The following is a 15,455-nucleotide window of genomic DNA, read 5'->3' as shown; positions in this document are numbered from 1 at the left end:
CTGAATCAAGAATATATATATATATATAACACATAAGTCTTTAATTTCACATCAAAGTTATCATCATTTTAACTTTTAAAAAGTAATGAATAATTGGATGAGATGGGGGTCCTCTCCTCCTAGATGACTCATCCTCGAGTACCAACTAATTTATAAGTTTCATAATAGATGGCACATAAGCAAAAAATTAAAAGTTAGACATGTAAATTCATAGGAAATGTGTGGCACGTATGAAAATTTCCCTAATTTGGTTAATACTTACCTTCAATTTGTAACAAACATTTAAGTATTTTATGTATGTATAGATTAATATTATATAAATATCATCATTTTAACTTGAAAAAAAAATGAAATACACTTTTCCATGCATAGATAAAATGGTTGAAATTTAGCGGATAGATATGTAAATTCATTAGAATAGAGTGGCATGTATGTAACATCTTCCTATTCTTTAATGCAAACATTTTCTTCACATGTATCCATGCAGCTATGTGATTTTAAGGACAACATAAATTACAAATTTAAGATCAATTTTTATAAACAAGAAAACTATCATGTTCCTCACTTTTTGCATTATTCCAGATGTTAAAAATCGTATTTTTAAAAAATCAGTATTTCGCTATTCAACCCTTGGTTTTATGCTCGGGCCTATGAGTGAACTCAAAATCCACATGCACAAAGGCTCTCTCGACTTCAGGCAACAGCTCCAGTTTCTCCTGAAGTGTCTCACCAATATCATGAGCTTGGCTCAACAGCATGTTTCCGGGCAGCACGATGTCAACCTCGACGAAATAATTCGATCCGAACGTGTAGGCTCGAACCGTGTCGATGTGCTTGATTTCTTCGTGATGGTTCCAGATGAGATAAGTCAACTTCGCCAAGAAATCGGGGGGCGCTGTTCTGCCCACCAATGACCACACATTCTCTAGCACAGTTTTTGCCCAGGTGCTTATTGTGTACAGTGCTATCTGCAGGAGAAAGTAGAAATCAATCAGGAAGGTTTACAAATATACCACTCGAATTTTACCATCACATCAAAAGTATCACCATCACTATCATTTTAAAAATAAAATACATTTTTCATGCATATGCTTATAAAACCAAAGTATGATAAGTGCAAATATAAAACTTTCGGTGTTAGATGTGTAAATACATAAGAACTGTGTGGCATGCACATAAATTTACCAATAAACAATTCTATCTATCAAAATGGTTCATTAAACAAACTTAACAATACTATTATCAGACAATCAGCCAATTTTCTCACAGAACATGCAGAATTGTAGGACTAAGAACAGCATAAGAGTTAAAATAAGGTTAATTATGAACAAAAAGAAAATTTCAACCAAAAAAAGGGGCATTTACATGCATACCATACCTCCCAATTCATATGCATTTACATATCTAACATCTAAAACTATGCTCTTTTTTACATTTATACCACCCAAATCTTTCATATCACATAAAAAAATACCACTATTTTAATTTTTAAAAATTAAAATGCTCATTTTCATGCATAGCTGAGGGTGTATATATGCGGCAGCGACATATATGTAAAAGTTGAAATTTAGGTGTCAGATATGTAAATACAAAAAAATTAAGTGGTATGTATGTAGATCTTCCAAACAAAAACTAAAAGAGAGAAAATTCCTACTTACCAGAATAGCTCCTGCAGGGTCGATCCACCAGTAGACTTTAATAGCTAGAACAGCAGTAGCTAAACCAATGGAGTTGGTGATAACATCAAAGAAATGATCTTGCGCATAAGCTCTCACAATTTCGTTTTTGAAGCTGCGGCAATAGATCATCAGCGCGAATTTTACAATTGTTACAGAAGCCATAATTCCAACGATCCAGCTCAACTTTGAACCATCCAGTAAAGAGTGGGACTGCAAAAATAGAATTAATGATTTTAAGCACATAATTTAGATTTTTATAACAAAATCAAGTCAGCAAAATAAATTAGCAGAAACAAGGTGCTGTTAGAGATGAGCTACATTGTTCAACAGTTAAAAAATGATTCTGAAACATAATAAATGATCAGAGCTGCACGGGATAAGTTTGGCGGCATTTACATAAATACCACACATTTCTCACATGATTACATTCTTGACACCTAAATTTCATAGTTACATACATAATATTCAAAACTTTGAGATCGCAATAAAAATACAACTATCATTAACTTTTTAAAAGTGAAATACACAATTCAGGCATAGATTAATAATTCTTTTGTCAATGATTTGAGAAATATCAAACTTTAGTTGTTAGATATGTAAATAAATAAAAAAATGTGTGGTATGTATGTAAACTTCCCAATAAGTTTGTGTCATGATTTTCAAAGTATCTTAAGATGACAGTGTAAGCGAGCTAAGCTGACTCGTGAGTTAAAGTGGGGCTTGGTTTGATAAATGTGTTGAGAAATGAGGGCAAAGAAAAATATGAATCGACACAAATCTAGAAGAACATATAAAGATATAATGAGGTTCAACAAAGATGTCTACATCCTCGGGAGCAAAGCGGCGACTTTCTTTTAATCTCAGAAAAGAAGTACAAAATACGGGATATATACTTAGGGTTACAAACAAAGTTATTTATAAACTTAGAGTAAATCTTAAGTATAATATATAATTACAAAATTACGTCTGTATCGTACTGTGAGACGTTGCCCCCGCACCCCGAACCCACATAACAAAACTCCCTTGATTGGACACATTTTTCCGCTATGCTCCGCTCCGTTTCGTTCCAACATCTGTCCCTTATATGGTATATAAGCCATAAAACTTCTTTTGCAGCTTCAACTACTGTCGTGTACTCAGCTTCAGTTGTAGATAATATCACAATAGACTGAATTGTTGATTTTTAACATATAGGCCTTCCACCAATAGTAAACACATCAATAGACTGAATTGTTGATTTCTAACATATAGGCCTTCCACCAATAGTAAACACATGCCCAGTTGTAGACTTTCTGTCATCCAAATAACCTGTATAGTCTGAATCAACGTATCCCATAACTGAAGGATCATTTTGCTGACTGCCAAAAATAATTCCATGTTCTACGATACCCTTCAGATACTTGAAAATTCACTTGACTGCTTCCCAATGTCGTCTTCTAGCTTTAGCCATGTATTTGCAGACTTGACTAACAACATGAGTCAAATCAGGACGAGTATATATCATTGCATACATTAAACACAACTGCACTGACATATGAAACCTTTGTCATGTCTTCGATTTTTGTATGTCTTAGGACACTGTTCTGAAAAAAACTTAAAATAATTTGTCAATGGAGCGCTCACAGGCTTTGCTTTGCTCATCTCAAACCTCTCAATCACTTTCTCAACAAAGTCTCGTTGAGATAAACATAATCGTCTTGAATTTCTATCTCGATGAATCTTCATTCCAAGAATTTTATTCGTATGACCCAAGTTTTTCATGTCAAATTCCTGACTCAACAAAGCTTTCAAACCACGAACTTCATATTCTTTACAACAATCAATATATCATCAACATGCAGTAAAAAAAAATCGATCATCAAGACTCTACACATAAACACAACAATCATACTTACATCCCTTGTAGCCAATTTGAATTATGTATGAGTCAAACCGCTTGTATCATTGTCTTGGAGACTGCTTCAACCCATACAACAATTTCTTTAATCTGCAAATCAGATGCTTCTGTCCAGGTTGAGTGAATCCCTCTGACTGCTCTAAATCACCATGCAAGAATGTAGTTTTAACATTCATCTGCTTCAAATGCAAATCTCAAATAGTAATTAATGCAAGCACTGTCCTGATTGAACTATGTCTGACCACAGGATAAAAAATTTTATCATAATCTATCTCATTCTGCTGTGAAAATTCATTTGCTACCAGTCGAGTCTTGAAATTTTCCCCTTCTTTTTCTGATACAGCTGGTTTCCTTTTGAACACTCAAGTACACCCAATAGTCTTCTTTCCCTCGGGAAGCTGAACTAGCTATTATGTGTGATTTTTCTGCAAAAACTATATCTCCTCAACCATTGCACCCATCAATTTCTCTTTCTCATTGTTAGTGATAGCTCCTTAAAAAGTGGTTAGATCATCGCTGCTGATGAAAAGTGCACAAAAGACCAAATTTTCATAACTCAATCTGCTAGGAGTTCTTATATTGGTGCGTCTCTGTCTATCTCTGGCTAGATTGTAATTCTGCAGATCATTTGGAATGAAATCTGAATTTGGAATGAAATCACCAGGTGTTGGATTTGAACCTTCAACTTTCTCAGTTGTTTTTGGATGCTGTTCTAAATTTATTTGCACTGCATCTGAACTGTAACTGTTATCTGACACCTTATTTTGATTCAGCTGCAACATAGACTGTTCATCAAAGACTGCATCTCTACTAATCACCTTCTTTTTTGCAATCGGATCTCAAAACTTGTATTCTTTCACACCTTTCTTGTAACCTAGAAAGATGCACTTTTTGAATTTTGCATCAAGTTTTGATATTTCATCTCCAGGTACATGCACATAAACAAAACAACCAAAAATTTGTGAATGATCGAAATGAACTAGATTATTTATCCATACCTCTTCTGTGACCTTGTCACCTAATGATGCCCGAGATGATCTATCGACGAGATAACATGTCATATTCAAAGCTTCTGCCCAGAAACTCTTAGAAAACACTGCATTCAGTCTCAAGCATCTTGTCCTTTCAGTTAAGAACATGTTCATCCTTTTTGCAACACCGTTCTGTTGTGTTGTCTTATGCAGTGAAAAATGTCTCTGAATCTCATGCTCCTCACAGAACTTCTGAAACTGTGAATCTCTGCACTCCGTGTTATTATCAAACCTTAAATACTTTAATCTTTCTGTCAGTTTGATTCACCACCTCAGCTTTCCACAACTTAAATTTAAAGAATACTTCGAATTTCTGTTTCAAAAAATACACTTAAACTTTCCTGAATAAACCATCAATAAATGTAACAAAATACTGAGATTTTCCCAATGACGATTCCCTGGTAGAGCCCCGTACATCATAATGCACATAATCAAGAATCTCTTCAGTTTTGTATTTTTTAGTTATAAAACTGACTAGTCTGTTTTCAAAGAACACAGAACTTACAAAGATCGAGTTTGCTGTTTTTAATACCATGCAACATGTTTTTTCTATGCAATTCCGTCATCCCACGTTCATTAAGATGACCCAGACACATATGTCATAGCTTTGTACTATCATCATCTGACTCCATAGAATGGACTCCACCAACAATTGTACACCCCAATAGTTTGTAGATAGTATATGCATTTAGCTTTCCTTTCATTACAGTCAGTGCACCCTTAACAATTCTGATAGTTTCCCTATTCTCATCTACCTTAGTAATAAAACAATTTCTATGTAACGTGCCCATGAAAATCAAATTCTTCTTCAGATCTGGAATATTTCTAACATCACATAATGTTCTAACAGTGTCAACATATATCTAAATTCTAACTTCACCAATACCAACAATATTGCAACATCTATCATCACCTAAATAGACTGAGCCATAATTAATTAACTTGTATGAAGTAAATCACTCTTTGTTATGTGTTATGTGATAAGAGCACTCTGAATCAAGAATTAATGCATTCATGAACTGAGTTAATGAAACTGAAAACATATCGCCATCACTGCAATCTGAATTATCACTTTGCACCATATTTACAGATTTCGATGATGCATCACCTTTCTCCTCAGTCTGTATGTTAAGCTTTGGACAATCTCTCTTCATATGACCCAACTCATTGCACTTATAGCAATGAATTATTTTTGTCTTTAGACTTTGATATGAAATTTCACCTTCAAGAACCCTCATTTTCTTTATTTCTTCCACGATCCTGAGAGCTTTCCTCTGCATTCTACTTTCGTTAGTTGTGAGTCAATAATGCTACAGTAATATTAGCAACTTTGATAAGTTTCTTTCTCAAATGTAAGAGTAGTCACCAAGTGTTCATAGGAAGAAGACAGTGAACACAATAAAATCATTGCTCGGTCTTCATTTTCAATACTCATATCAAACCGTGATAAATCTGTGATTATTTGATTGAAGTTATCTACATGTTGCGCCAGATCAAAACCTTATTGCATCTTCAGCCCATACAATTTTTACTTCAGATACAATTTGTTCGTCAAAGATTTAGACATAAATTGAGTTTTCAATTTCTTCCATACCTTCCCTGGAGATTTTAGATTCATCACATGATACATAAGATCATCTGTCAGGTACACGCGTATGGTTGTTGCCGCTTGCTATTGCAATTCTTATCAATCTTTATCCTCCATGACATTTGGTTTCGTTGCCTGAAAAACCTTCAAGATCTCTTGTTGCGTCAACAAATCTTTGATCATTGTTTGTCACAATCCAAAGTTATCAGTTCCATCAAACTTCACCACCTCGAATTTTGCATCATAAATTGTCATTTGAAATTGATCATGCAACGAATTCTTCTGCAAATTTCTCTGCTAAATTTACAAAATTGCTGAAGCCAAAAATTTTAATTAAGTTCGTTTAAAACAAATCTTTCCGAAAAAAGGATTGAAATATTTCCTTATATAAGTTTTCTTAATTAAATTTTCTTTAATTAAGTATTTCTCTTAATTAAGTTTTCAGAAAAACAATTTTAACAAAAAAATTTCTTTCATGATTCCCTTCCTCTGCAGCCTTCTCAATTCACCCAACTGCTCGCGATGCAAATCTGCCTGAATTCCTGGAAGTCGCGAACTTCTCTCGCTGTCGTGTGCGTCGCAAGTTGCCACGATTCGCGATTCACGAATCCCGCTACTCTTCATACCGAATCGCTGAAATCCTTGCCGACCGAAGCCTAGTCGCGTCGCTGCCTCGCTGAAACTGCCGCAAACTGCCCGAACTTCTTCCCACATGATGCGCAAACTGTTTCTCCTATCTGCCGCGATCGCGAGCTCTCTGAGGTCCTAGCCGAATCTTTCTATGCCGATCCGAACTGCCGCGAATCTTTATTCGCAGATCATCGAGCCTGTTCGCGGTAACACACGAACCTCCTTCCTTGAAAGCCGCGATTCCGAAAACGAAGCCCTTGCCAAACTTCCCCGAAGCCAAAATTGCCGAATCATCTTCTTGCGCAAAAAAATTCTTTGGATAACACTTATTGAGAAATTAGGGCGAAGAAAAATATAAATCGACTCAAATCCAGAAGAATACACAGAGATTTAACGAGGTTTGACAAAAATGTCTATGTCCTCGAGAGCAGAGCGGTGGCTTTCCTTCAATCTCAGAAAAGAATTACAAAATACGGGATATAGACCTAGTGTTACAAACAAGTCTATTTATAATTCTAGAGTAAACCCTAAGTAGAATATGTAATTACAAAATTATCTCTGTACCGTACCGCGGGGCGTTGTCCCCGCACTCCCAACTCACATAACGAAACTCTCCCGATTGGACACATTCTTCCGCTCCGCTCCGTTCTAACATCTGTCCCTTATATGGTATATGAGTCATACCAAACAAAATGCCTAGCTAACTAAACTTGATAAGTAAACAAGTCAAAGTTTTGAACTAGTCCTGATTTGAGTCATTATTTTGAATATATTAAAATTCAAGAGTTTAAATAAAAATCATTAAATATATTTTAAAATTATAATTAATTAATATGAAGTGAATTTTTTTAAATTTCTCTTCTATTAACTCATTCTTTTTTGTCATTTTAATATAGCATGCATTTGAATCAAAATCACCTCTTCTCGTTGATAATAAACAAGTCACCCTATGAGTTGGCTCAAACTATAAAATGAGCTTGCTTGAGCTTGAACAGGATTAATTAATCAAGCTCAAGTTGGACGTAGCTCAAACTCGGTTTGACTCACTTACACATCTTAGGATGTCACGCTCAAGCAATTTTGGCATAATTATGTGTGTACAAAATAAAACTGTCAAATAAACACAAATTAACTGTTCAAACAAAATTATACCGACGCAAGAAGTTGCTGGCCAGACTCCAATATTACTTGGAAACCAAGGGTAGCCATCACTGAGGCAAAAACTACAATTCCCTACAACATAAAATTGAAAAAAAAAAAAAAACCAAAGAAGTATAATTTTTACATAACACTTCAAGATATTACAAACAAAAACTAATTAAAACAGCATAGCAACAAAATGTAATTTTTTTACGAATATATTACAAGTATTTTGCTTAAGAATCTAGAGAGAGAACTTACTACAGGTTGCATTCGCTTTTTGCCAATTGGGTATCTGTACTGGTTGGGCTTTTTCATGGCGTTTGATGTGAACCATAAAATCAATCCAGAGAGAAGATCCAGCAAGGAATCGAGAGAAGAAGCAATCACAGATAGAGATCTGCTTGAAATCGATGCGTAAACTTTGGCGATAAAAAGAATCAGATTAGACATGTTCGATATATTGATTGCCATTCTCTCGTGTCGAGCCAGCTCCGCAAGCTGATCCTACAAAGCCAAATAAAGCAATTTGTTAAGTCTACTGCTACTTTAAAAACCTTTAACTGATGTTAATTCAAGGGTTTGTTTAGGATAATTTTATAAGTTTCAAAACATCACCATAATTTTATTCTTGAAACTATTTTTTTGCTATTTTCTAAAAAAAATTATAAAAATAAGCTACTTTTTGCAACCAAATTTGTTAAAGGTGAGGTAATTGTAAGAAAATTACTTTCTAACTTTTCGGAGAAAGTTAAATATTTATAATTCAAGCCGTAGCTTTCTAAGTAATTATTTTTCTCACACAGTTTTACAATCATCTTTTACAAAAAATTGCAACCATTTCAAATAGACCCAGTCATTTTTTAAAAGTTGCTTTATCAACCCAAACTTAATCAAGAACGTTCTATTTGGGGCGGCTTTATCACTGCTTTGTTTTTCATATTAGAGTAACAAATCCATTTGGCCATCACTTTCTTATTGGCTTTTTAGAAATTTTTGTTGTTGGAAGCTTTTTTTCACAATCAAAACTATTAAAGTATGAATAACTGTAAGAAAGATATTGTTGAATTTAAAAAGAAAAAATGAGAATATTTATAATTCCTATAGCAACGTTCAAAAAAATGTTTTCTCCAAAACAAATTTACAACCGCCGCTATAAAAGACTGCAGCTGCCACTATAAAAACTCCAGTTGCCCCAAAATAATCCTAAATCTCCAGTGAATAAATAGTTTACACAAAATACATGATTTCCCACGAAAAAGACATATTTACATTGAAATATTGAAGGAAAAGCCAAATATCCTGTGAGATATATTGGATTACCTAAAGTTCAGCACATTTCTTAACATACCTCCGTTGGAGCACCTTCTAAACAACCCAACTCATTAATGCTTTCCATTTCAGTAAAATCTTTAAGAAGCTTCTCCTGTTTATGATAATATTTTGCAACTCGACTTTCCTTTCCTGGGAATGAAAGGAATGGTGAGTATTAAATGAATCAAATTAAACTAAAAAGGATAATACTTAGCACTGAATAAGCATTCTAAAGGACATTAAAGAGGGCACGCACAAGAAAAAAATAATACTTGATAAGCATGATAAGAAATTCACACAACCTTCGAGTTTTTCAGGGTTTAAAACATCAATATGAATTCTTTTGCACGTCTTCATTAATAAAATGGATTCAACTCAAATATTTTTGGTTTTGAAAACGTATTTTGTTGGCATAATGTTTAGATATTTTCATTTTTAAAAATTTTTAATTTTTTTAAAAATAAATCAAGTTGTTTATAAAAACATTGAAAATAACTAAAAGATGTTACGGGTGTTTTAAAACAACTGTCTCAATCAAATATGTTTTAATTTAAATCAAAACATAAAAAAAATAAAATAAAAATAAAAAATTAAAAAACCAAAAAACAAAGGTGATCCCGAATGGCCCCTTGATATATCATTCTTATCTATGCTAATTTCAGTAACTCCATTTTTCTTTCCTCATTTAAAATTGACAGACACAGCAATTATCAAAGGTCTCCAGAAAGTCAAGAGTAAAACATAGAGCAATAGCTTCATAAGCTGGAAATATCATCAACATAATGTACTCTTCACATTCTTTGTGATAGAGCTTTTCAAATTTGTGTGACCGATCTTATTGTTTATATTTAGGACAATTATTGGGGTAAAAATCTAAAGTATAATGAGCCTAAAAAAATTATGTATTTGGAAGTAAAAGAAGCCGACTTAACCCAGAGTTTGTTAGAAAAATGGCCTAAAAATGATAATACATAACATCACATAAAATAATAAAATACTTCATTGCAAGTGAAATGATAATGGGATGATATTAGCTATCATAATGAAATAACTAGAAGTCTGACATTATACATTAAGCAAATTAGCTCAAATAATCATGACATAAATGACACCATTTAGGAAATGTTAACTTGAAGAGCTGACTCCAGTTTCCCAACTCAGATATGCAACAAAGTAAGCTCAGCATGATGGTTGGCCTACTTTATGCCTAAGCACGATTAAATTAATTATCTCAAAAAAAAATTTCATTTTCACAAAATGATTATAGGATACAAGTTACAAAATTAACATGTGCCACACAATTCATTTACACTTATAACACCATGGAGTCATAAACCTAAGCATTAAAGGTGTAATTCCCATTTAAAAAAGTAGCGATAGTGGTATTTTTAATGATGATTTGAGTGGTATATTTGAGTGGTATACATGTAAATATGAATGTTTATATGTTAGATATGTAAATACATAAGAATTTTGTGGCATGTATGTAAATTCCCTATATAAGTTTTACCCTAGTCTCTAAAGCTTATTGCATACAGTATAATCGAACCTAGAGTCACGGACAAAAAGTCTCACATAGGCTAAATATAGGGCCTAAAAACAGTATTTAAGTCCTGGGTTGCCTACCACCCCTAAAATCTCTTTTGAGAGGTGACACGTGGTATCAGAACAAATTACTGTCTGCCAGGTATGTGAACTCTCCATGGTCCAATGGGACACTCGGTGGAGCCGATCTGTGACGAGGGCGCCACATGATTGGGTGGAAGAGAATGTCACGGACAAAAAATCCCACATCGACTAGGTGTAGGGCCGAAAAGCAGTATTTAAGTCTTGGGCTGCCCACCATCCCTAAGAGCTTTTTTGGGAGGTGACACTAGGCTTCCTTTTTCTTCAAGGTGATTGGTCATTAGTGTACACAACAGTAGCAGTCTTCGTAATCCTCAAACTCTTATTTGATTTATTGAATGTTCGTTTCCAATGAAACCAAGTCACTTAAGTATTTCCTTTTAAATTGAGCATCCTATTTCCTTTTGAATTGAACTTTTAAAGAAGTCTCGACGAAACATCAATAACTAGTTATTGTTTCCACCACTTTGATTTGGTGAAAGCGAGTTGCTTTACCAAGAAAAATCATTATAAGACTTGTTTAATTATATTTCATTTCAAAAATGGATTAACAAATACAAGTAAAAATGATAGATGTAAAATTTTCCATATTAAAAGTAATCTTTTTTCATTTTGAAAAGTGTTCATGATAGACTTTGAGTCTAACTACAAAGTAACGGTGATCTATTGGCACTGTGAAAAGAATAGCAACCCATGCATAAATCATCAAAGAAACTACAACTTACATCATATTGAGATCGTTTGAATATTATAAAGATGTTCTCAAATTTGATTGAAACTCAAATAATAAAAAAATGCAACTAATGTAAAATCCTGGGAGCCAACCGATTAACTTCCAATTTAATTTTGATAACATGACTAAGGGTTCTTTTCTTGTGACAAGCCTAAAGCCTGATGTAGGAGAAGTGTAAAGCATTGTGCAAATAGTGAGCTCTTCTCAAATTCGAAATGCCAACTTGTCTCTCCTCACAACTCAAATCATTTTACCAGAATTCTCATGACCTTAAAGATTGGTACAAACAACAAAGTTCTCTTATCCAGAATCCAGTTTGCTAATGCTATACTTTATCTTAGAGAGTCATCCCATAAACAAAAAAGCATAAAAAGTGTCCAATCTTTAGAGGGCATGTATCCACACTGAAATAGAACCCTCCGCATACACAACAAATTGAACTCTCCTAACAAACAATTCTTAGATTAAAAAAATATTTAAATCATCAATTACAATAAATTTGTGGATATTACTAACCATTTTGATCCCGGGAGACATATCTCTTCCTTAAATCATGAGCTTCTTAATTGGTAAGAGCATATCAAAGAAGAGATTCAAAGAGAAGATGAATGATGTTTTCCCAATGCAACCATAGAAATTTGAATCCTTTACTGAAAATAAGACTTAGGTGAGGGGTATGCCTAAAAATTTTCGGGATGGATTTGTAATGCCAATTCTATTTAAGTGAAAAAAGAAACTTTTTTGCTACTAAATCTTGGTGTTTTTATTCTTTATTTATTGTATTAGTCTCCATAAGTATCTCTCTAACCAAGTTCTTAATCAAAATCTAGTATGAATAGCATGTGGTTTAGAGCCACATGTAAAGGGTAAGTTGGCACAATTAAGATGGAAAAGGATGACCTGGTCAAGTTTTTAAGGGGTTAATTGGATTGGACTTGCCAATTCAGAGACCCAAATTAAAGTGGTCAATGAGTCCCACCCATTCAACATGATGCATTATATATTGTCTGGTTCTCATATTTAAGTTAATTGATTCACATTAAAAGTCATACTTCAAAAAATAAGAATTTTCTGATCATAACTATAATTTTATTTAAAAATATAGCACATTGAGTACTAAAATAATAAATAGTAGTTTAGCATATAATAAATTAAATTATAAATATATATCATGTATAAAATCTTTATATAAGTATAATATATTGTATTACGTATATGCACTAATGTGCAATGATGTTAGTGTTTCGCAAAGAGATAAAGCCCTTATTTAACTACTTCAAAGTGCTTTAGAGCATATGAAATCAAAATAATGTGGATAAGAATCCTATATATATAATTTTCATTAGTAGAATACTTCAACTTTTCCCTCGTGATTTTAAAAATTGGGTCGGACCAATGAGTCTGAGTGGTTCAACCATGAAATAGTCCTCTAGTTGGTTTGGTCTAAAACTTAATTTTCATTAGTAGAATACTTCAACTTTTCCCTCTTGGTTTTAAAAATTGGGTCAGACCAACGAGTCTGAGTGGTTCAACCATAAAAATTGGGTCCTCCAGTTGGTTTGGTCTAAAGCCTCTAAAACTCAAAATCACTTATGTAAAAAAACAATCAAAACTAGCAGTTAAACCGATTGATGAACAAGACAAATTTTTTAAAGAACTATGTTTGGTTCTAGTATTGATCAATTTTTGGATCTTTGAGGTTCGAATGATTACAAATAAAATAATTAAAATACTATATATCAAAAATTTAATTTAAATTCATATTAAAAATTTTCAAGATAAAAATACCTTGAATAAAAATATTGCATGTTAAATTAGAGAAATTATTATAATATTTATTACATCATTCAATTCAACCCCGATTTAACCCCGACTAAACCATTGAACTTTAAACATTTCATTATTTCGGTTCAATGTCCAATCTGGTTTTCAAAACCTTTTTTTCCCTTTCAATCAAATCGCAAGTCGCCCCACTTACTTGGCTTCACAGTTTCCTCCAACTATAATAGTTTTCTGCTTGAAAATGAGCCACTTAAGTCAGAAAAAAGAAAATTCTTGTTAAAAATCAAGGAGAGACAAACTTATTTCACGTCTTATCTAAGCAACCAACGTATGGTTCTCTAAGACCTTACTGTCACATTCAAGATTTAACTCTTTTGCCAGTTTAGGAAGACTAATAAAGTATTATATGCTTTACACGAAAATAATTCTCCCTCCACCCCAAGCGAATAAAAAAAGAGCGAATCATCATTTTCTTATGTCTTTTGTCTTCAAACCAAAAAAGAAAGAAAAACAAAAACGTTAAGATATTCTGACTCCATTCTCGTCCCAAAATTTTCTTATGATATTTCAACAAACTATAAATCATCTGATTTTAATTGATAAACAATACAAGAATAATCATATAATTTCATAGATAAGATATAGATTCATGAAAATATTTGCTAAGTATTAAAAATCGTAACAATATATTATTCAGAGTTTCACAGTTCAAACCTCTTCTTATTTTATTCAAATCAAAGAAGAACAATACACGATAGCATATCAATTTTTTCAGCCCATCATAATCGTAATCGCGTCAACTTCCTCACAAAATTTTATTTCCAATAAATAGAACTTAAGAAACCCAACCGGACGATCCGCACATAACACAAACTTCGCTTCCAGAACAAAAATGGTTACCGATCGGTAAAGAACAATAAAAAACCGATGCAAAGAATAGAAGTATTTTGAAAAAATTACAGTAAATATATAAATCTAAGAAACGATTTCAAACAGAAATACCGCATTCATACCCATAGAAGCACTGAATACCCGAGAAACCAAGGTCTGCTCTCCCCGGCCGCTCGCCCCCTCCGGCAACTGATAACTGTTCACGTTAATACGCCACGAAGTCTCCGATGAACCAGCGTCCCCATTTTCTCCGGCGATCGCCGGAGCCATAATCTCTGTTATCTCTCCGCTGCGCTCTTCGTCGAGAGAATCCATCGTTCGCCTCGTTGGTCGAAACCCCGCTTCAGTTATCACTCGGGGAAACGTCCGGGAACGACTTAACTGTGACGTGGCGTTGTGTAGACCGTTGATTGATAGAAGCTTGAGATGCACTCGCATCTGCGCCGTCCGATTCGATGCTCGTAGGAAAAGAAAAAAGAAAAAGTTGAGAAGAAAATAAATAAATAGTTATTCAAAAGCTTTTGCGATGGTCGAAGTTTGTACGATAACCACGTGTAAATTATTCAAAGGAATGATCAAATATTATTAAAGGTCACTTCAATTTGAGTACCGCATATTAAATATTATTATATATTTACGTAACGTGTCTAACAATTCGAGTACTACAGTCAACTATGCCAGAGGAGATTCAAATCTCTGATCTGAGGGGTCTTACATCGTGAATGTCAACCAACATGTCGGGGTACGCAATGCTGATGTGCCTGTCATAAATTGTTGCATGATATTATTTTTTGCATGGAAAGATTTCATGTTTGAAACTCATTATATATATATAGTAGTCATCTCACGTGGCTTATGTGGCGATGAATAACTTCAACACACAAAACTAACATTTATTATTGATTTTGTTTCAATGTTTTGGAAAATGAGTTCTATGATTTTTTAATTTACTTCATTATAATGATCATGATTTCATATTATTGCGTGGAATAAACTTACTTTGACTATACATAATGGTAGTCTTAGGCTTCCTTCTTTAGATACTATTAATATTATGTGTAAATATAAATTTATATAAAAATTTTACAATTTTAATTCTTATTTATCAAGAAGTTTGTTGTCATAATTGTTCCATTTGAAATGA

General features: G+C 33.3%; 1 protein-coding gene across 1 annotated transcript; it reads right to left on the bottom strand.

The window, feature by feature from the left end:
• Window positions 1-396: 396 nt before the first annotated feature.
• On the bottom strand, window positions 397-14,681 carry LOC110026260 (metal tolerance protein 10-like). Its single transcript, XM_020727135.1, has 6 exons — window positions 14,434-14,681; window positions 9,317-9,429; window positions 8,227-8,472; window positions 7,978-8,058; window positions 1,659-1,889; window positions 397-968 (listed from the first exon to the last, which is right to left on the bottom strand). Exons 1-6 carry the CDS (start codon window positions 14,624-14,626, stop codon window positions 624-626), a joined length of 1,209 nt encoding a protein of 402 aa, XP_020582794.1. The 5' UTR covers window positions 14,627-14,681; the 3' UTR covers window positions 397-623.
• Window positions 14,682-15,455: the final 774 nt, after the last annotated feature.

This window comes from Phalaenopsis equestris, unplaced genomic scaffold (genome assembly GCF_001263595.1).
Source record: "Phalaenopsis equestris unplaced genomic scaffold, ASM126359v1 Scaffold000359, whole genome shotgun sequence".
Classification (NCBI taxonomy): domain Eukaryota; kingdom Viridiplantae; phylum Streptophyta; class Magnoliopsida; order Asparagales; family Orchidaceae; genus Phalaenopsis; species Phalaenopsis equestris.
The sequence above is the reverse complement of the archived record's forward strand: the minus strand, read 5'-3'. Positions and strand labels throughout refer to the sequence as shown.